This window comes from Camelus ferus, chromosome 6 (genome assembly GCF_009834535.1).
Source record: "Camelus ferus isolate YT-003-E chromosome 6, BCGSAC_Cfer_1.0, whole genome shotgun sequence".
NCBI classification, from domain to species: domain Eukaryota; kingdom Metazoa; phylum Chordata; class Mammalia; order Artiodactyla; family Camelidae; genus Camelus; species Camelus ferus.
In genome coordinates this window covers 61,153,745-61,175,677 of record NC_045701.1, presented here as the reverse complement: position 1 = coordinate 61,175,677, position 21,933 = coordinate 61,153,745, and the positions used below count along the sequence as shown (strand labels likewise).

Genomic DNA, 21,933 nt, shown 5'->3' with positions numbered 1-21,933 from the left:
GCCAAAACAATCTTGAGAAAGAGCAGAACTGGAGACATCACACTTCCCGATTACAGAATACAAATCTGAAGTAATTATAATAGTATGGGACAGGTGTAAAGACAGGCATAAACCATGGAATAGAATAGAGAGCCCAGAATTAAACTCACACATATGTCATCAACTGATCTTTGACAAGACTGTCAAGAATTCACAATGGGGAGAGGGTAGTCTCTTCAACAGGTGGAGCTGGGAAAACTGAACATTCACAAACAAAAGAATGAAAATTTATCTTACACCATACACAAAAATCAACTCAAAATGAATTAAGACATTGCCAAGACCAATGTCAAGAAGCTTTCCTCTGTGTTTTCTTTTAGAAGATTTAGAGTTTCGGGTCTTATGTTTAAGTCTTTGCACTGATTTCTTGGATATGACACCAAAAGCACAAGCATCAAAAGCAAAAATAGACCAAGTGGACTACATCAAACTAAAAAGCCTCTGCATGGCAAAGAAAGCAATTAACGATGAAAAGGCAACTTACAGAATGGGAGAAAATATTTGCAAACCCCATATCTGATGAGGGGTTTATATCCAAAATATATAAGGAACTCACACAGCTTAATAGTAAAAAACCAAATAACCCAATTAAAAAATGGGCAAAGGACTCAAATAGATATTTCTGCACAAAGACATACAAACGGCCAACAGGAATATAAAAACTCTGTTATAGAAAGAGCAAGAGGTCTTTCAAGGTACCAGACCATGAATCTGTTACTGACCTTTATACAATGGAAATAATAAGCCTTGCATTGTATAATTTTCATAAGGATTTAAATGTTGGTGTCATTTTCTATTTCAAAGTCTGAACCAGTTAAATCTAAGAAAACAACATTGAAATCCCTGCCTAGTGGTGTTTGAACCCTAGGAGAAGGATATTTGGTTTGCTGCTCCTCTGAAATATTAGATACTGTGTTCACAAATAGGCATCAGGCTGCTGACCATCCAAGGCAAGATAACTTTTAAGTCACTCAGGTATTTGGGCCTTCCCAGAATGTTGCTCGTATCTCGCTGATAAAGGAGTGTAGTTGTTGTTAAAATTGTTACTCAACCAGTAGACTAGAAGCTTCTGGAGGTAGTGGCTATGTATATATATTTTTTTGTCTGTACCTGAAAGACACAGCATGTTTCTGGGATTCATAGGGACCGTCAGTCAATGAGCAAATGAATAGCAAGCACAGATAGAACTGTTTTAGTGTACTCTGAAAACCTCTGTGAATTTAGGCAAGGATGGAGTTATTCCCTTGTCTTGGATACTGCTTTCTCAGTTTATTAGATTAGTTACAATTTGCAAAGCTCATATCATTAAAGGATTCATTAAATGAAAAAAAAATAATAGCATAAAGATTTTGTTCAGGTTTAAACCAAGGACCAACTGTTAAAATGAGATTTTTCAATATAGTTTTGAAGTGTCTAAGCGTTTAAGAAGATTAAAGTGGAATATTTTTATAGAAAGCTGTGTTATAAATTACAAGATTACAAGTTGATTTCCCAGAGCAAAATTTTTTGGGCGAAAGCCTTTGGCTTTGTGCCAGAGGCTAATGCCTCAGGTCAGAGGTTTGGCATTCAGTTTACCCTGAAGCAGAGGGACAAACTTTAGTTGTCTTGATGAGTTTAAGCTAATTTTCCAGCTAAGCAGTGGCATGTAAATCCAGAGCATACAGATAGTTCTCTTACTGAGGTGTGTTCTCAAGTATTTTTGGATTTATGAAAAGTAACACTTAACAGAAGTGTGTTCATAGCACTGAACGCAGTGCTCTGTTAGTTGATGTTCTAGGGGCTCTGGTTGTTTGGAGGAATATTTGTCCCTTCCTCAAAAAGGAGGGCAAGAACTTTTAGTTTTAGCTAATCCAAAACTTTTAGCATTCTTTTTAAAAATACTTTTGATTTTGAGATAGTTGTAGATTCATATGCAGTTGTAAGAAATAACAGAGAGGTTCTATCTACCTTTCACCCTGTTTCCCTCATAACTAGGAAATTGACATTGATATGAATCATTGACCTTGCTCAGTTTTACACACGCCAAGTTCTCTGTGTGTGTATGTGTGCATTTGGTTCTACACCAAAAAATTCTATCACAAGCATAGGTTCATGTAACCACCACCACAGTCAAGTACAGAACAGTTCCGTCTCCAGGATCCCTTGTGTTAAGCTTTCACTGCTGCAGCCACCTCCCTCCTAAATCCAGGCAACCACTAATCTATTCTCTAGCTCTTTAACATTATCGTTTCAAGAATGCTATACAAATAGAACCACGTAAACTTTTGAGATTAGCTTTTTTCATTGAGCGTGACTCCCTTGAGAGCCATCCAAATTATTGCATGTATCACTAGTTTGTTCTTTTTATTGCTGAATGTTATTCTGTGGCATTGATGTACTACAGTTTGTTCAACTGTTCACCCATTGAAGAAAATTTGTTTTGTTTCCATTTGGGGCTGTTACAAATAGAACTGCTATAAACATTCATGAACAGGGTTTTGTGTGGACATTAATTTTCATTTCTCTGGGATGAAGGCCCAAGAGTGTAATTGCTGGGTCATATGGTAATGGTGAGCATACAATTTTGTATACTCCCCGGCAGTATATGAACAACCTAGTTTCTCTGTATCCTCGCGTCATTTGGGGTTATCACTATTTTTTATTTAAGTGGGCAGTGATAATCACATTGTGGGTTTAATTTATGGCTAATAATGTGGAACATATTTTCCACTTGTATATTCTCTTCAAAAAGACATTTTTTTCATGTCTCTTGCCTGTTTTCTAATTGTCTTCTTTTTTAAATGTTGAATTTTGAGACTGTCATATTTTAGATGTTTGTCCCTTGCTGGATATGTGATTTGCAAGTGTTTTTTCCCCACTTTATAGTTTGTCTTTTCATTCTCGTCAAGTTTTGTAGTCTTACATTTTATATTTAAGTCCATGATGCATCTTGAGTTAATTTTTATATAAGATGTAAGATTTATGTTGAAGCTTGGCTTTAAAAATTTTTTTGCCAATGGATGTCCAGTTTTTCCAGTACCATTTGTTGAAAAGACTGTCTTTCCTCTGCCAAATCATACTGTCTTGATTATTATAACTAGATAGTATGTTATAACATTGAATAGAGTGATTCCTACTACTTTGTTCTTTTTTCAGTGCCCTTACCTATTCTAGATCTTACACCTGTCCATCGAAATTTTAGAATAAGCTTGTCTATGTCTACAAAAAAAAAACCTTGCTGGAACTTTGTTAGAAATTGCATTAAACTTATAAATCAATTTGGGGAGAACTGACATATTTCCTATGTTGGATCTTCCAATTCACTAATATGGTATCTCTCTCCATTAATTTAAGTGTTACTTATTTTCTTTCATCAGCATTTTGTAATTTTCAGGATGCAAATCCTGTCTGTGTTTTGTTAGATTTACACTTATTTTATTTTATAAATTAAAAATGATATTATGTTTTTAAATTTTAATTTCCATACGTTCAGCATATGTTTTAGTTTTTTGAATATTTCTTTGGCACTAGGCTCTCATCTATTGCTTTTCCTCACAGTCAGCTCACTCACCTCCAGCAAAATTTCCAACAATCTGCTGTCTTTGATCTGCCATGGGCAGAAACTAGATCATGTTTGCAGTATCTGGGACTCTGGGAGGGGTCATTGAGGGATCAAGTGACGTCTGAGGGCTTCTGTGACATGTAGACCTCACATGCTTGTGACAGTCTTTTCTATTCATGGACAGTTTTATCTACTTTTGTATTCATGGCTGTTTTTCTGGATAATGAAAATTGCAACATGTTTGATTACTGACGTGTCTAGTTTCTCAGCAATTAAGACATTGGTGACAAGTATCAATGTAAGTAATACATAAACCAAAACTCATTTAGGGTTTACTTCCCCAGAGTCCCTTTAATATAATATAACATGCTATATCAAAAAGATGATAATTTGGTCCAGGATATTGTAGAATACTAATGAGTTTTGAAGGAATTTCTGAAACTTAAAAAAAATGTGTATTTCCCCTGTGCTTCTAAATGGGCAAATAAGAAAAGTTTGTTTATTTTTGGTCCTAAAAACATTGAACTAGTTCAGTCACCATGACAACATGTATACTATTAAGTAAACAATGAAATAGCTAGCAGTATTCATTGTTGTGTTTTCAGGTCTTATCAACAGCATGGATACAAACTTAATTAAGATAATAGACACTACATTTAATGATAGAAATTCACTGTGATGTACCAGTCATTTAAGAAAAGCTGTTTCAACTACATGAAGTGAAAAAAGAGGTTTTGCAATCATAAAGTTGATTAATTATAAAATGGCCAAATTCTCACTTTGGCTTGGCCTGTGTGAACCAGCTCACCTTTCTCCCAGCATTCCTTAATTATACCCTCCTCTGAGCTGCTGCCCATTATTTCTCCAAAAGTTGGCTTCCTTTTTTGCAACATGCTAGCCTTTCCCTGTAACTCTGACTGACTGCTAAGTTTGTCTTATTTTCCTGGTTAGGTAGGCAAGCAAGCTGCATGCCAAAACTGTAACTATTAATGCTACCTCCTATATATGTTTTACATATAAAAGACACTCCATACTAGTACTATGTAATTATTGAATGAAATTTGGTGGCTCTGTCTCCTGTTCTCTTTCATAGGTAGAGCAACTTAATTCTAACCAAATATGCCTAATGCTAATATTTTTAGTGATTGTAAAATGGTGATAGTAATGATTGTCCATGCACTATTGTATCATAGAAGGATACTCCCCACCCACACACACACACACACACGTACATATACATAACATATACAAATCTTAGGCAAAGATCAATACATTTTTATATATGTACATACCATGTAACTGCTACCTAGATCAAGATAAAAACATTTTTTATCACCCCAGAAGGCCCATCCCATGCCATGTCCAGGCAATTGCTGCCCCCAGCTCTGAAGTAAGCACTGTTCTAAGAGCTGAGATATAATTCACATGTCATAAACTTCATCATTTTAAAATGTACAATTCAGTAGTTTTTAGCAGATTCACAAGATCGTGTAACCATCACCATTCTCCAGAACATTTTTATTACCCGAAAGAGAAACTTCATCCCCATCATCAGTAACTTCCTGCTCTCCTCTCCCCCCAGCCCTTGGAGAGGACTAATCTACTGTCTGTATCTATACAGTTGCTAACACTGGACATTTCATATAAGTGGAATCATGTGATATGTGGTCTTTTGTGACTAGTTTCTTTTGCTTAGCATGTTTTCAAGGTTCATCCATGTTTAGCATGTATCAATATTTCATTTCTTTTTAAGGACTGAATAATATTCTGTTGTATGAATTTACCACATTTGTTCATCCATTCATCAGTTGATGGGCATTTGAGTTGTTTCCTGTAACCACTATTTTGATGGAAAACTTCATATAAGTGGAATTATATAGTATATACAGAGTTTTCAATTATATGGATATACCAAAAGTTATCCATTCATTCTGTGGCTCATGGACATTAGGGTTGCTTCTACAGTTTGGCTATTATGAATAAAGATGCCATGAAATTCTTGTATGTGTCTTTTAACAAACGTATTTACACATGTCTCTAGTGTATGTTCATAGGAATGAAATTGTTGTGTTGTAGTATTGGTAGGAGTTTAGTTTTATTGGAAGTTGTCAAAGTCTTGAAAAATGGTTGTACTCTTTGACGTTCCCACTAGAATATATGATAGTGCCTATTGCTCCCTGTGTTCTTGAGGATCTGGTGTATTGTCAGCCTTTTGCAGTTAGCTATTGTGTTGTGTGTGTATTGGTATCTAATCATGGGTTTAATGTATATTTCCCTGTACTTAAAGTTTTAACACCTTTAAAAATCATAAAACCATTTAATCTTTTTTTGTAAATTGTCTAAGCTTTATTTTTTTTTAAATTAGGTTGCCTACCTTTTCCCTATTGATTTGCAGAAGTTTTTCATGTGTCTTGAATGTGACTTCTTTGTAAGATACATATGTTACAAATATCTTCTTTCACTCTAAGGCTTACATTTCATTTTCTTAACTTTTAAAATTATTTTTATTATAGATGTTTCTTAAATTACATTTATTATAGTCTATATGTTGTTTCTTATAATTTACTTATACATGAAATACTTCCATAGCATATCTAGGAAAAATACTTAAGCATATAAATACTCAAATAACTATATACTTTTTCTGTTCCACTGGTCCAGAAGAGCTGAATTCCTGAGATGCTTTACTGTAGTGAAGGGTCTAATTTATGAGGAAGCTCTGTCTAATACTGCTATCCTATTTCAACTATAAATAATAACACAACAGGCTTTACTCAGTAAGAACATACTGATCAGGGTCTAGTCTGATAAATGTCAGCATATTGAGAGAGTGAGTGAAAGAGCTTAGTGTTCCTTGAAAGGTTTCTGGTTTAAGTACATAGTCATCTTACATATATCTATTCACTGAGATATACACTGTATCTATAATCTATATGTGAGTGTTAGAGTTGTGAAAAAATATTTCAGTGTGATCTCAATTGTTCAAATGTTGGCATTTTATTTCATTTAATTAGTTCTGCTTAATAATTTCCCAATCTTTTCAAGACAACTTTCTAGATGCTATCTTACATATGCTTGATTTTATCTATCTGTATACACACATGCACACATATATGTATATATACATATACAATAGTGTATATATACACATATATAGGTATATACACATATATTGGCACACATATGTATATATAGTCTCTTATACAATCAAATTATAAGGTAAATTCTTTTTGCAATCAGAAGCAATATAAATAGCCAACCCACATATCTTTTATTTCATTTACTACTCCATGACTTCTTTTGACTACCTTTACTTTCTATAGTTTATATTTAATTGCATAAATAAATAACACAAATAATTTTAAAAAGACCTGATGCATATCTTTAGGAGTTTTAGTGTGCTCTGTCTGTTGGAAGAATAGTAGGTGGAGACATAAGCTTTCATAATCACAATCATTCTGGGAATAATTGTTACTACTAATTTGGCAGCTCCAATTTCTGTTCCATTTATTTTCTTTGGATAGTACCTATCTGTTTGAAAGTAACTTTTTAAAAAAATTAAAATTGTATATATTTAAGGTACACATCATGATGATTTGATTACATACACATAGTAAAATTACTACTACAGCCCAGCTAATTAACATATCTGTTATTCTCACATAGTTACTGTTTGTGCGCGTGTGTGGTTTTAAAGTAAACTTTTAAAACTGTAATAAAACATGTATTGAAAAATGAGAGAATTATAAGTGGACAGCTTGATAAATTTTCACAAAATGAACACGTGTCTTGCCAGTACCCCAAACCCCATTACCAGAAACCCTCCCATGTTCTTTCCAGGTGTTAATCAACTTTGCCCCTCCAAAGTAACCTGTATCTTGGCTTCAAGAACTTCATGTACTGATTTTGCCAATTGTTGAACTTTATAAGTGAAATTAGGGTAGAGAATACTCTTGTGTGTCAGGCTCTTTTTCAACCAATGTTATATTGTTGAGATTTATCTATGTTATTTGTTGGTGTTTCTTCTTTCATTCTTATTGCTGAATAACAGTCCATTGTGTGAATGGCCATAATGTATTTATCTATTTTGATGTTTATGGATCATTGGGCAATTTTTAGTTTGGAGCTATTGTGAATAATGCTGCTACACTCTTGTTTGTGTGGTTTGGTATGTACATATTTCTGTTGGGTGTATACCTAGATGTTTAATTGTTGGGTCTTAATATATATACACACACATAGTATATATATTCAGCTTTTGCCAATATAGCCAGGTAATGGAAGTATTGATTCACTTCCACCCACAGTATATGAGAGGAACTCATTCTTTTAAAGACACTAGGAACATCGTTTGCCATGGATGACTATCAAAAGATCATGACCAGATTGCTTATAAGATGGTTTACACTTTTCTGGATAATTAATCAAATTACATTAAAAATAAACTTTTTGAAAATATTTTCACATACATAAAAGTATTCTTAGTTAGTCAAATATATGCACATATAAAAGTGCAGACATGAGACAGAGAATGGAGAATAGTAGAAGCTCTAAATTTCATCAGAGTCCTACCTGTGGAAAGTTAGTAGCCCCAAACAGCAGCTTTAACAAGTTAAAAGATTGGTAAAAATTGCTATTTGTTTCTTTTCACTGCTCACTTTACTAGAAAAGCAAGACCATGAAAACTTGGTAGAATTGGTTTTCTGTATTTTTTTTTTAACAAACAACTTAGGTCTCACTTTTATATATGAAGTCTAGTCATAGGAAATTTATGTGTAAAATGAAAGCTATGAATTTTAGCCTATAATCTCTCACTAGTTATAGCAGTCTTCTGTTGCTAAATGTGACCTTTTACTTTTAAATAATGGAAGTTAATTTGCTTTGGTTTTATTTCATTGCATTGTTCCTGAGTTAATTCTCTAGAGGTTTTGATACCCCCAGTAATTGGCAGAGTTAACATCCAGACAGCAGCTCTACCTTGGCTGTCTGTCTATACTTTAAAAAAATCTGTAATAAGGTGAGCTTTCTTTTCTTCCCATAAAATGAATGAGAACTGAATTCCTGTGGAGTACTCTCCTTCATTTGTTGGCAGTCCTGAGCTCCTCATTCCCAGGAAGGATTGTAAAAACGTTCTGTGTGCTAATGCCATCTGCCTGACTTTTCCCACTGATTTTCACTAACATAATACCAATTCGATTGGATTGGCAAGTGGAGGTTAATTAGTAGTGCATAACTTAATTGCATCAAAGAAAACAGGAATTTTGAAGAATGCGAACGATGACTTCAGTGCCTATCAAAATGTCATCGGTGCATTTATTCCATTGTCCTGAGAGAAAACTGGGGGATCATCTTCACTTATCAATTATTATTAAACATAGCCGATACTATATTATTCCTGGTAGAGGATTTTGTAGGTAATCAGTAAAATAATTTATTTTAGAGCAGTAAGAAACCTCAAGAGAGATCCTTCTGTAGTTCACTACCTTCAGACACTTAAAATAGTCCCCATTAACCCCATTTCACATTAGAAATGTGTTATAGATTGATTAGAAGTGATCAGTCTGTTAGGGATTTTTGGGAGGTGGGGGGAGGCAATTAGATTTATTATTTATTTTCAGGGGAGATACTGGGGATTGAACCCAGGACCTTGTGCATGCCAAGCATGCACTCTATCACTTGAGCTACATCCCCCCAGAAGTGATCAGTCTAGATCAGTGATCTAGTGGTCACTGGACTAGGGAGCAGTGGTAGGAGACTGCCTCCACTAAGACTGCAGCTCTCCAGCCTCTGTCTCATTACACTACACAGTTCTTCTGTTTCAGGTGAAACTGCCGTTTGTTTCTCTTTCAAATGCAAGTGGGAGATTTCAGAGAGAGATTTTTAAAATCATGTAAGATATTCTCATACACTGCCAGTCAAAATATAACTTGGTACAGATTTTCTGGGAAGCAATTTGGCAATAGCCTTAAAAAATTTTTTTTTATACTTTGCTCACTAATTTTACTTCTAAAACCTCTATCCTTAGACAGTCTTATATATATACAAGTTATTTGTTATGACTTGATTTATGAAAGGGAAATTCAAAAATCTCAACATCCAGTTATAATGCAATGGTTAAGTTAATTGTGTTATAATTATATTAGGGAATATTATGCATTGATTCAAATTACATTTTGAAATCAGTATTTCGTGGCATGGGAAATGATAGCAATATGACAGTGGGTGATTATACTGTGAAAACTTTAGAGATTCAGGTTTTGTGAAAATGGTATATGTACTTATATAAACATGTGTAAATAATGAAGAAGTTTTATTTTCTTTTTTATGGTTTTTTGATTTCCCATGCTTTATATAATGAGTCTTAAAAGACATTTTAAAGTATATTCAGGGGCGTGGGTATAGCTCAGTGGTAGCGAACATGCTTAGCATGTATGAGGTCCTGGGTTCAATCCCCAGCACCTCCGTTAAAAAAATAAAAAATAAAGTATATTCAAAGCATGAATAAGAGAGAGGATAAACCTTTTTCGTCTGACTCTAGCCAACTAGGAACGGTGATTTTTCAAAGTGTTCCTGACTGGAATCTCCAGGGAGACCGGCACCATGAGAGATTTTGCTCGTGGAGCTGGAGGGCCTGTGTAGAAGCCAGCAAGTAGCTAGCCCATAACTAGAGCGTGAGTTAAAGGAATGACTAAGTGTGTCCTTTGGACCCCTGCCTAGGAGTCTTCCTTCCCATCAGAGTCTCACCCAGCATAACCTGCTTGTATCTACTGTCCATATTGGGCATAAGGCAAGATTTCATTAAAAAAGTAAAGGTCATTTTATTGCTGTGAATAAAAGCTTGAAATCTTTAGAGTAGAGTCCTTTCAACTCTGCGATAATGTAATGTTACTATTGTGTGCTATTATTTAAAAAATACAGAACACAACACCTCTGACTCTCATTTCCCTTTACTGTACAAGTACCAAATTTGATGATAGGGCTGTTGCCATAAATTGCATTTATGGCAGAGAGAGAGACTGAGGGGGGAGGTTGGTCTGTTTTGATGGCTGAATAAGTAGGCAGAGAAGGAGATGATGGAATATGCTAGTCAAAGGGAACAACACATGCAAAGGCAAATATCCAGGAGAGAGCAGGGCAACTTTAGAGAAATCTCATGAGACTGGAGTGCAGGGTTGAAGGAAGGTAGTAAGGGGTGTGGCTGCAGGAGGCTCCCATCATAAAGAGCCTTGTATGCTTACTTCGAACTTGAGATTAATCTGGTGGGGGAGCAAGCCTTTAGTTTTTTAAGAAAGTGAGATAATATGACTGTATTTGTGTTCTACTAAGAGTTCTCTAGTCTGAATGTTGAAGCTAGATCTTTGGAGCCTAAGGGATATCTGTTAAGACACCTCTTGATCGTGGGTTTAATGGAGCTGCTATCACATATACTCAAAAAAGTTTTCTTTTTCAGACCATGGCATTTTTTTTCTTTCTTTTTTTTTTCACACTTGGTTTGCAGAATTCTAAAAATGATCCCTTATGTACAGCCATAGTTCTTCCAAAGAGAAAACTTAATTGTCTTAATTAAGAATCTACTTTATTACTATCCTGACATGTAGAGTGGTTAAATAATCAACTCTGGAGATGAATAAAAGAAGTCACTTTTAACTGAATATATTCTACTGAAATGTAATTTTATTTGTTTATAACTATGAGATACCCATTAGGGAACATACCCACAAGAGATTGGATATGATATTCAAGGCAGAGTGCATTGAAATTGGGACCAATTGGCCAGGTGTGAGAATCATCTCAAATGATAATTTTATCACTTAACACTAAATTTTGCCTTGCCTAAGACACTTAATTAGGGCTTTCATTAACAGAAGAATATAACACTATACTCGTATTTCGATGACAGACACATTGTGAGAGAGCAAATGCTCTATTTAGAAATTGGGAAGGAGTTTGCCACTAAGCGTGACTTTGGTCTATTTTAACACTTAGTTTTAATTTGTCACTTTATGACATCTGGACTTTAGTATATAACATGAATCAAAATAATAAATGAGTCAATGTCATAAGAAAAGTGAAGAAAAGGAAAAGTGTTCTTAAAATGTAATAAAAATCCTCTTTTGATATATCACTAAACAGAGTATATTGCTAACACTAGAAGATTTCATTTGCAGTATGAATCTTGAAAGAAATTATTAAAAGGGCTTAAAATGACTATTTTTACCAAAATGAATTTAAAACAATGAAAATTCCGTAAGGTAAATGGAATAGAAATAGAATGACCCATTTTCCCGTTAAACTATTCAGTATAATGTTTACACGTGTGTATGTATTTTTAAATTTTTTTTATGTTTTTTGCTTTCCTAGCACCAATTTCATTTCCAACCTGAGAAAAATATTAACATTAGCTAGAGCTTGAAATATATTCAGGATCATGCTGGAATGCTTACTTAATTCTGCCTGGAAACTCATCAAACAGCCAAGATGCAGAATTCAGGCAGTAGTGGAAAATGGAAAGGAAAAAAACTGCATCTTTAGAGGGCTGAACAAACAGTAAACTTTGTAGGAATAGTCATGTTCAGTAGAGAGAATAAAAGCTAGTTTTCTTTAGCCTTTGCATTATGTGAGGCTAAATTGGGCTAAACTCAAGTCCTTTCATTTAATTCCTACAATGAGCCTATGAAATAAACACTGTCATCCCATTTCACAGATGAGATTTAGAGAGATTAAATAACTTCCCTTAGGTTACAGAGGTAGTACGTGATAGATGTTCACCCTGACCTATGTCCTCTTGAGGCTGACCTTTCATGGTACCTCTAAGTAGTAAATGACTTCTAGGCAGCACATGCTCCCATGTCACCTGGCCATGCCCCTGTCATAGCACTTTTCTCACTGTACTATAATTGTCTCTTTACGTGCCTACCTCACCCTACTTCATGGATAGCCCCCCCAAAACAAAGGCAGCATCTGATTTACCCTTCTATTTGCAGGAATTTAATGCAGTGGCATGCCCCATAGTGGAAGCTCAATAAGCGCCTCCTGAATGGCTGATATTGTCAGAAGTCACTAAAGGGGAATATAGTAAAGAGAACGTAATATCATTACGGAAAATAACTGATCTAGAAAGAAAGTGCCAATTGCTTCTTATAGCCCTGTGAGGAATTCCCTCCTCAAAGATGAAATTTTTCAGAAGGATAGGTGAGCTTGTCACTACTGCCTGTAAGCATTCGAAAGAGTATGGAAAAAACAAAAAACGAAAAACCCCAGAGATGCTCAAGTGATGTGAGGTAGTATCATAGTACTAGGAAAGGTTAAGGGAACAAATACTGAGAGCATAATTTAATGAATGGTCTTTACATTTATGATGGGCTTGTCTTCTATACACGAAAGCGACCAGCTTTTCATTGATAGTGAGCCCCAAATAAAATAGTTCGGGGGTATTCCAAGCCTTAGGTAACTTTTTAAAGGTTAAAATGCAATTGGTAGAGGAAAGAAAACTATGTTATATTAAAATACTATCAGTATAACTTAACAAGGAAAAATCAACTTAGACTTTAGCTTGAGGGATTGAATTTCTATCAAAGAAATGCATTTTTGATTATAAGGAATGGTTTACCAAGGGGATTGAGAGGGGATTCTAAGTGAGTTTACACATGAATCTTTAAAATGGACAGTTCTAAGTTCTATAATCATATCTCGCTTGATGATGTTCTGATGGTAATGTGCTGATAATGTGCATTTTAATTTGGGTCTTTAGTTACCCTGTCTGAAAGCTACAGGGAATAAAAGCTCTCCACCCCTGTCTCTCTAAGTGTGACTCTGCCGTGTGTTCCCTCCTCTGAGGGATGCTTAGAGCTTGAATTCTGCTGTTGCTCTCAGTAGGCTTTAGGAGTCAAAGACTGGAATGAGCAAGGACTGCCATGCAACGTGATGTGCCCACCTTCCCAGCGTTGACATTGCTAGTTGCCCAAGCCCTACAGAAGGCTGGTGAATACCCTGTTTACTCCCTGAACATGAATTCATTAGTAAAATGAAAACATTTCAGAGTGAAGAAAACATGTCGAGTTATATCAGCCATGTCAAGTTGCATGTCAAGTTGCAAGGGTACTTTTGTTGATTCTTTTGTCTTATAAATTGTTAACATGAAGCCACCTCCAATGTGTAGTAAAGTCCATTATCCTGAATTTTGCTTTAGTTATGAAAAATTCTAAAACAGCAACTAGTCTAAAACGAATGTCAATGACTTATTTTAGTTTCCTTTGGATGACATTATATTAAATTTTTTTCTGAGACTGTTCCTGGCCATCTTTACTGTGTCCTTACTATGGTGAGATCCATACCCTCCTCGAAGCTTTACTGCATGCTGTATTGTAATAGTCCATGTGCTCATCAGTCCATCCCACTGCTTTATTAGCTCTTTCAGAGCAGAGCTGTATTTTGTTACCTTCTTCCTCAGTACAGTGTTTTGCAGACTGTGTCATAGTCAATAAATATTTGTTGGATGACTTTTTTTCTGAAATAGTCCCTTTCTCTTTTCTTCTCACTTACTCATCTCTCACTTTCTTCAGGTCCTCTCCATCTGTCCCAAGGACATGAGAGCTGATATCTGTGTTCATCTAAACCGGAAGGTTTTTAATGAGCATCCTGCTTTTCGATTGGCCAGCGATGGTTGTCTGCGCGCCTTGGCGGTAGAGTTCCAGACTATTCACTGTGCTCCCGGGGACCTCATTTACCACGCTGGGGAAAGTGTGGATGCCCTCTGCTTTGTGGTGTCGGGATCCTTGGAAGTCATCCAGGATGATGAGGTGGTGGCTATTTTAGGTACTGTGAACTTTCCTAATGTAGTAGCAAACGCGTAACAGTTTTAGAGATTTTACTTCTCAGGTTTCTTAAGAGAAATTTCCTTTGCTTGGTGACTTTGGAAATTGGGTCACTAATGAGATGATGGATCTTAGTGAAAACTAGTAATGCTGTTTCAGCAAAGAACATTAGTACTGGTCACAGCTTAATGGGCTGCATGAGGGTTTGATTAAACTTTCTTTGGCAACAGTAGGACAGTGCCTTTTAGACCAGAGGTGATCATAGCCTAAGGTGGCCATACTGCCATATTGGTATGACTGAAAATGGTCTGTGAAATGATTGGCAGGTTAGTAAGCTGGAGTGTTAGTCTCAGAGGGACAACAGAACCTGTGCAGTTTAACACTTCCCTTTAGTGATGTGTAAATGAAGACTCAGAAAAGTTTAGTAACTGACCCAGCTGGGTAGTGAATGAGTTAGGGCCTTGGCTACAGAGCATCTTATTTTCACACTCTCTGCCTCCTCACAGTGGACCTAAGCAGAGCTGAAAGTGATGAGGGGGTAAGTGCATTTGACCCGTTACATTGGAGTAATCACAATCCAAGTAAATTTAGATTTGTAAAGCTGGTTCTACCCATCAGTATTTATGAACCAGGAAAATTATTTAGCTAATAATAAATTTGTTCTACAATTCAGAGATCTGGTGGATAGCTGTACTAACAAAAAAAGGCAGTAACAGTACATGTGAGTGATAAAATTTTTAAAAATTACATGCTTGGGGATAGTGTAACATATATTTCCTGATTAAAAATTGATAATTGTTATTTTAGATCATTTTCTGCTCAAATATCTACAGCATGAAGTCCACATAGATAAGAAAAAAAACAATAATGAGGTCAGAGGAGAACCATGCCTTGTGTTTTTTCAAGTAAAATACGTTAGAATTGCAGGACGTCAACCCCCATTTGATCACACTGTTCATGGCTTGTGTCTCATGAAAAATGAGCTCAATTTTTAAACAATTGGATTTTTTTAGCTACCGAGGTCAACCTACCATAGCTTGAATGCCACTTATTCTCCAAAGTAAAAAATTGACTGATGTATTTTAGAAACTGCAAAAGCAAAATCCAGCCCCAAAATGAAGGACCAATTTCAAAAAGCACAATTATTTGAAAAAGACAGAACTGAGAACTGAGAAACAATGACCATTTTCATAGGAAAACAGGTTCAATAAAATTCGTAAGAGTTACAGAAAATGGATCAGGGTTGCAAATGACTGAACACTATTGTTTGTAAACCTTTCCTTAACTGTTCAGAAATAATATTATATTTATTCACACATTTCTTTAAGAAACTTTTTTTTTTTGCAAGAAAATTCATATAGCACTTATAGTCAGCACTCTGGGTGTGTTTAATGCTGTTTAGTGCTTGTTCTGCTTTGTTTCCTGAAGTATAAAGGAGTTATGTAATCCTTTGTAAAAAGTGTACGTTTTGCCAGAACAATCCTTTGTGGTAAAATGGAGTATATATACACTACAACCATTCTTGTTTGCTTAAAGAGGATAAAACACAAGCTTCAAACAGGTGTATTCTCTTTTCCTGCATGTTCACGTCAATGGTGGGTGGGAGAACAGACATCAAATATATTATCGTAAAGTAAGTACCGTCGTGATAAATTACTTCAGCTGTGCACCCATTGTCATTTGCTTTGCCCCATTTTCTTCATTGCAGCTTCACCTTGGTAGCTTCTTTTCTAAAAAGATGGATGGAGAAAGCTCTGAGTGCAGTGCCTCTGGGCTGGGTCCGCTAAGCTGGAATCATTTGCTCAGTGAGACAGGCAAAATGCATTTTCTTTTCATTTTAAAATAAAATGGTAGCTGGTTTTGCCCAGCGACACAGTAAAAATGAACACAGGCCCCTGGGTATTGAACCAGTCTCATCATATATCTGTCACATTTTACTTCTTTGCATGAGTGCTTTTTGTTTATCCTCCTCAAAAATCTTGGGATTTATCTCTTGGTTTAAGGAGTCAAATTATATGTACACCTCTCTGGCAATCTTTCTTTCCTTTATTCCATGGGCCTCTAACAAAGATTAGTTCAGCCAAAAGGCAGAATGTTTTTGTTTTAAAAAAAGAAAAAGTTTGGACACGGAAGTGATCTCCCAAGTTGGGAGTGAGTGGCAGGTGGCGAGGCATGACGCTGGAGAGGCTGCAAATGGGCCCAAAGGGTTACCTAGGTGCCATGATGCTGGGCAAAGACACTATCCTCATGGAATCTGTGATTTGGGTCATCAATGATGAGATAGTTGTGACGAAAAGCTTTGGGAATTCTGCTTTGGTGTTCAGCCTTCTGCCAGTTTCTGGGTTTTTTAGGAAGGCAATATGAGGAGATTATGGACTAGGAGTGTGGACTCATGGTGACTTTCTGCAGGAGAGGGAGTGTGATGTCACACACGAGAGACAGCTGCACCATGCCCCAAAGAGTATGTCTGCCATGATCCAGATATGCCCTTATGTTCATATGGTTTACAGGTTCCACCCTTGAAGCAGCTGAAGCCCGGTGCCTGCTGCCACCTGTGCCTCTCCTGAGGGGCATGGAACCTGCTAGAAGGGCTTTCCTCAACCAGACCAGCTTCTTGACTTGTAGATCATCACATCAGCTCCATTTTGTGACTTCTCGCTGTGGTTTCCATTGGGGGCACATGTTTTCAGACTTTTCTAAACTAAAAATAAGTTCTTTTACAATTAAAAAGATGTTTTGTTTAACACTCAAGATGACTTAACAATGTTTTAGGAAAGGCAGAGGGGAAAATAGTAACTCACCAGCATTACTTCTGACATTTTGCTGACTGTTCATCCCTCTTCTACTCCTGTTTTTCTTCTTATTTTCTCATTTTTTGGTAGCCTAATTTTGAAATAATTAAAAACAATGAAAAGTTGCAAAAATCATCTGACATATATCTTTAGGTTTTCTACCTTGTTGGGTAAGTTGATTTGAGTCTTCAATATCTTTACTTATTTTTTTCTCTTTATCTATCCTTGACCTGAGAGTGGCATGTTAAAGTACCTTATTTTTAATGTGTTTTATCTATGCCTCTTTGAACCTCCTATAGTTTGTGTTCTATAGTGTTGTTGCTGTGTTATTTGGTGCACAGATATTCATAACCATTGTAACTTTATTTGAATTGCATTGTGGTTTTTTAGCATTGAAATATGTCCTTTTTCATCATGTCTAAAAAATTTTTTCCTTGTAAGAGTCAGACAGAAACAGCATCCCTTCCCCCATTTGAGTATACCTCAGAAGAATGAGAATTTGTCTAAGTTGGCCTGATAGGAGAAATAAGTAGGCCTTGCTCTCTCTTATACTGATGTATTTGCCAGTGGAAGGATAGAGAGGTGAGGTCATTTTAAAATTAATTAAAATCTCTGAATCCAAAAAAATAGGTGCAGTTCATTCTTTTGGATCCTTGCCTCTATACAGTCTCTTGGTAGGTACATAATTCTTTAATGTGTCAAAAGTGTTAAGGTTGTTTAATGAATAGGTTCTGAAGCATAACTAATTAATGAAACATTAAAAAAATGTAGTCAATAAATACCTTCTTTTTTTAACACTGAAAGGTGGCTTCAAGATGTTTTTCTAAATAGGGCATATGAAGATAATTGCAGCTCGTGTCTTTTTTTGATTTGAAGTTCTTTCAGTTCTTACACCTCCACCTTTTTTTTTTCTTTTGACCTTCCCACTTTTTATGAAACACAAAGAATTCCAAATTAAGTTCATAATGCATACAGAATATTTTATATTCCTTAATATCTACTTTCTTTTTAGTTTTTACCCTATAATTACTTAATGTGAGCAGATTTATTGGTATGCCTAAAATGGTCAGGTTATTTCTAAGTCTCTCCACAAAGCATATTGTACCTTTTAGAGACTATAAAAATGGCATTTCCCTACTAACAGTAGACCCAGCTCCTAAGATATTTGTTTTGCTGCATTCACATTTTGTCTTTTCTCTTCTGTATTCACTGATTATTGGAATCACACAGTTGAAATTATTACCTAAGACAATCTGACGTTGAATTCCCAGGAGACCTGTGCTTGTTTATGTAGCGTTTGGATGGTGGGGTTAGATGTTGTTATAGGTTTGGGGGAAGGGGACGTAAAAGAGGAAAGAAAAGAGAATTAAAAGAACTTAATAATATAAAAAAGACAATTTCTAGTACTTGGGTTAAGATTTTAAAATTAGAATCAGCTACTTAGAATCAGTTTATTTCTTATAAACATTTGTGCGTTATCAAAGAAAACAAATTATGGTTCCCAAAATTCAAAATCTGCCTCTTATTTTTATTCCAAAAAGAAATAATGTGAGATGTGAATGTATAATATTTTGCTATTTGGAGAATTTGTGATTTTTGTGTTGTATTTAAGATTTCTTCCCATATACTTACTAGAGGTCAAGTGCTTCATGCTTTAAATTCTAAAAAGGGGTTTTCCCAAGCCCCAGAAAATTATTTTCTTTTGCATCCAAATTTCTGTGTTTTGAGATGCTGTGCTATGAACCAGGTAGGTTTGCTCTACATATGATGATGATGATGAAATTAGTTAATTTAGACATTTTTATAAAGAGCAAAGCAATTATTTTCTTTTTAAAAAAATTGCATGCTTGTCTTCTTTTAAACTTTCCAAGTAGTGGTTATAACATCATTTATCTATGGTTTAAGTTATACACTTTAGAGTTCCTCAGTCTGTAGATTTGTGGATAAAATATACGTCTTTACAATCTGGTAGTTCAGACTCAATTTCAAACCCTCTCCCTACCATCCTTCAAAACCAAGTCTTGTTTCTTCTATCTCACTGGTGTCTTTTTACCCTAGTTTAGGGTCCCTTCCCATGACCACTGATCTTAAAATTTTGGTCCTGGGTCTTGGCTGCCACCTGAAAGGCCTGTCTGCTTGCAGTCGGTCCTCGGTTCCACCTGCGATTCTGTGTTACGCTGCCACTACAGCCGTTTTTCTAAAATATAAAATATCTCGTCAGCCTCCTCGTTAGGGTTGGCTAACAAGGATAAAATGGGGACACTGTGGGTAAAATGTCACTCCAGCATGGCCCATGAGGCCATTTAGGTCTCGATCTGTGCCCTCCTTTCCAGCCTGATCTGTGCCATTCCTTATTCCTACTCTGTTGTCAACATACTGAATTGCGGCGAGTTTCCTGAGCACCACTGAGTTCTCTCTTACTGGCGAGCTATTGCATAAGCAGCTTCCTTGTTTAGAACACCTTTTCTCCTCTTCTTAGTTGTCTGTCTCTTGCTTCTTCATCTTCTTGTACTCTTTCCCTTGTTGCCTCAGTCTGAATCAGGTGCCTCTGTTCTGCATTTCCAGTGCGTGCCTACCCAGGTTCTCAGTCCTTCCTGCTTTTAGCTCTTGTTTATACTCCTGCTATGTTGTGAGTACTTGAAATATCTTGCTCATTTTTGTCTCTCTGTCATCTGTGATAGGACCTCTTAAATAGGTTCTCAGTCAAGGTTCAATCAGCCAAATTTGCTAGCACTCTATTTGGCCATTAAGCTATTTTTATAATTGTTTTAATTCTGGGTACCCATGAAAAATACGTTGTATTCTGTTGCATTTTCTTCATGTTTTATCTTAAGATATTGACTACCCTCTATTTCTCTTTCATCTGTGTGCTTTTAGTAAAATATGTTTCCCTGAGACTCTAGCTTTAGCATAGATCTAGTATGGACTGAGAAAGTATTTTCCTACTGTTAATTGAGCACTTGGAACAAGGAGACTATGAAGAGATACATTTTAAATACCTCAGTCCACTCAAAATTCTTTAATAAAATACTGCTTCCTTGTTCTCCATCTAACTTGTACCCTGGCCATTGACCATGGTGGGAAAACTTTCTATCTGTGGAAGGGGATTTTGTTTTAATTCCTAAAAGCTACCTAACTTTCGCCATCAATTGGAATGGGTAGTTCTAAAAATCAGAATTAATTTTATTAGAAAATAAACATTTATAGGTTAACAGGGGCTTAGAGAAAGAAAAATCAAATTTGTAGTTAGTAACTGAGCACTGTGTTTAACTAAAATTTAAATTCTATAGATATGTTTTGATTTTAAGATTTCCTATAAAAACATTTAAAGTCTATTTTTGAAAAATGCAATTCAGACCTCTTTGAAAGTCTGACTTAAATACCAATATTTATTAAACACTCATTGTTTCATAAGCATTATTACATCAAGTTCTTTAATTAACTCTGTGAAGAAAAGTACTTACTCTAGCCATCTTACAGGTGAGGAAACCGAGCTCTGCAGTATCAGGGACTCACCTCGGGTCACAGGTAGGAAACAAGTGTTGGGTACAGGACTTGAGCCCAGTTTTATCTGACTCAGTGTCCACTCTCTTTACATCGCATTACAAACATGATGCTTTCTTTAAAAGGAATTTAAAAATAGAGTTTTGAAATTATATAATTAGTTGGCTTAACCTTGACAGAAAACAGCGTATCTATATTAACTTTACCAAATTGTTTCCTTTTATTAAGAAATATTTTTCTAACAACACTGTTAAGTACTATAGCAGTGTATATTACAGAAATCCTTCACCAAACATTACCTGAGTATAAGATGGTTCATCAGCTACTAAATATCTAAAAATATGGTTGTCCCCTAAGTGACTAGTCTCCTACCAGGCAGGTGTTTAGGACTGGGGAGAACTGGCTCAAGAGTGTCAGTCGCATGAGCCCTCAAAACACACAAGGAGGACCTTAAGTTCTGCTTACAGGTTTTTCATCTGGGTATTGGAAGAGTTCAGAGTCCATCAGGTTGGTAGGTATTAAAGTGGAAGAAAAACTTTTAAGAACGTTTCAGGATTGCAAGGATGGCCAGGGATCTTTGCAGGTTTCATCTGTGAAGAGGTGGAGTCTGCTTCTCCACTCCTCGAGTCTGTACTGGCCTTATGACTTGTCTCAGTTCTGAGGCTGAATCTGCCACTCTTCCTTTAAGTGCCGACTGTCTGGACAGAGTGGGGCTGCTTGGCCTGCTTTCCTCATTGCTCTTGTGTTTTCCTGAGGTCATGGTATCCACATACAAAACGTTCTCCTGCATTTTCCCAGATTTCTTATACCTACCGCGTTATCACTGTCCTGTTTGCACTCTCCTTCTCTACCCTGCCTTCCCCTAGTCAAGCCCATTGTTCCATCTTTTCTTAAAAAAGCATCAAGGATGCCTTTGTCTTCAAGGAATTGAAAACTTAACTAACTACAAGTTTAATAGGTGGGTTTTGTTTTGTCACTAAGAAGAAGATCAAAGCTAGTCAGTTGTAGGTGTTAGCTTATGTGCTCAGCGATGCCATTGAGAGTTCAGTCTTCCTTTTGGTATGTGGAGGGTGAGGTGTTATTGGTGAGTAGATGCACATTAAAATTACCCCAATTTTTTGATGTGCAAACTAAAACACAGATTCAGAAAGTATCACAATATAAACATATAACCTAATGAACCTTTGTAATGCAAAGATCCTGTAACCATTTTACAGGGCAAGAAATAAAACTTTTATACTGT

At 35.9% G+C, this 21,933-nt stretch overlaps 1 protein-coding gene across 1 annotated transcript in view; it reads left to right on the top strand.

Moving 5' to 3' along the window:
- The window catches only part of KCNH5 (potassium voltage-gated channel subfamily H member 5), a 275,740-nt gene that overhangs the window by 192,254 nt on the left and 61,553 nt on the right, over positions 1–21,933 (top strand). The window contains exon 9 of the mRNA XM_032482152.1: positions 14,143–14,395. Coding sequence (XP_032338043.1) covers positions 14,143–14,395 — 253 coding nt within the window. The remainder of the gene's footprint in view (positions 1–14,142; positions 14,396–21,933) is intronic.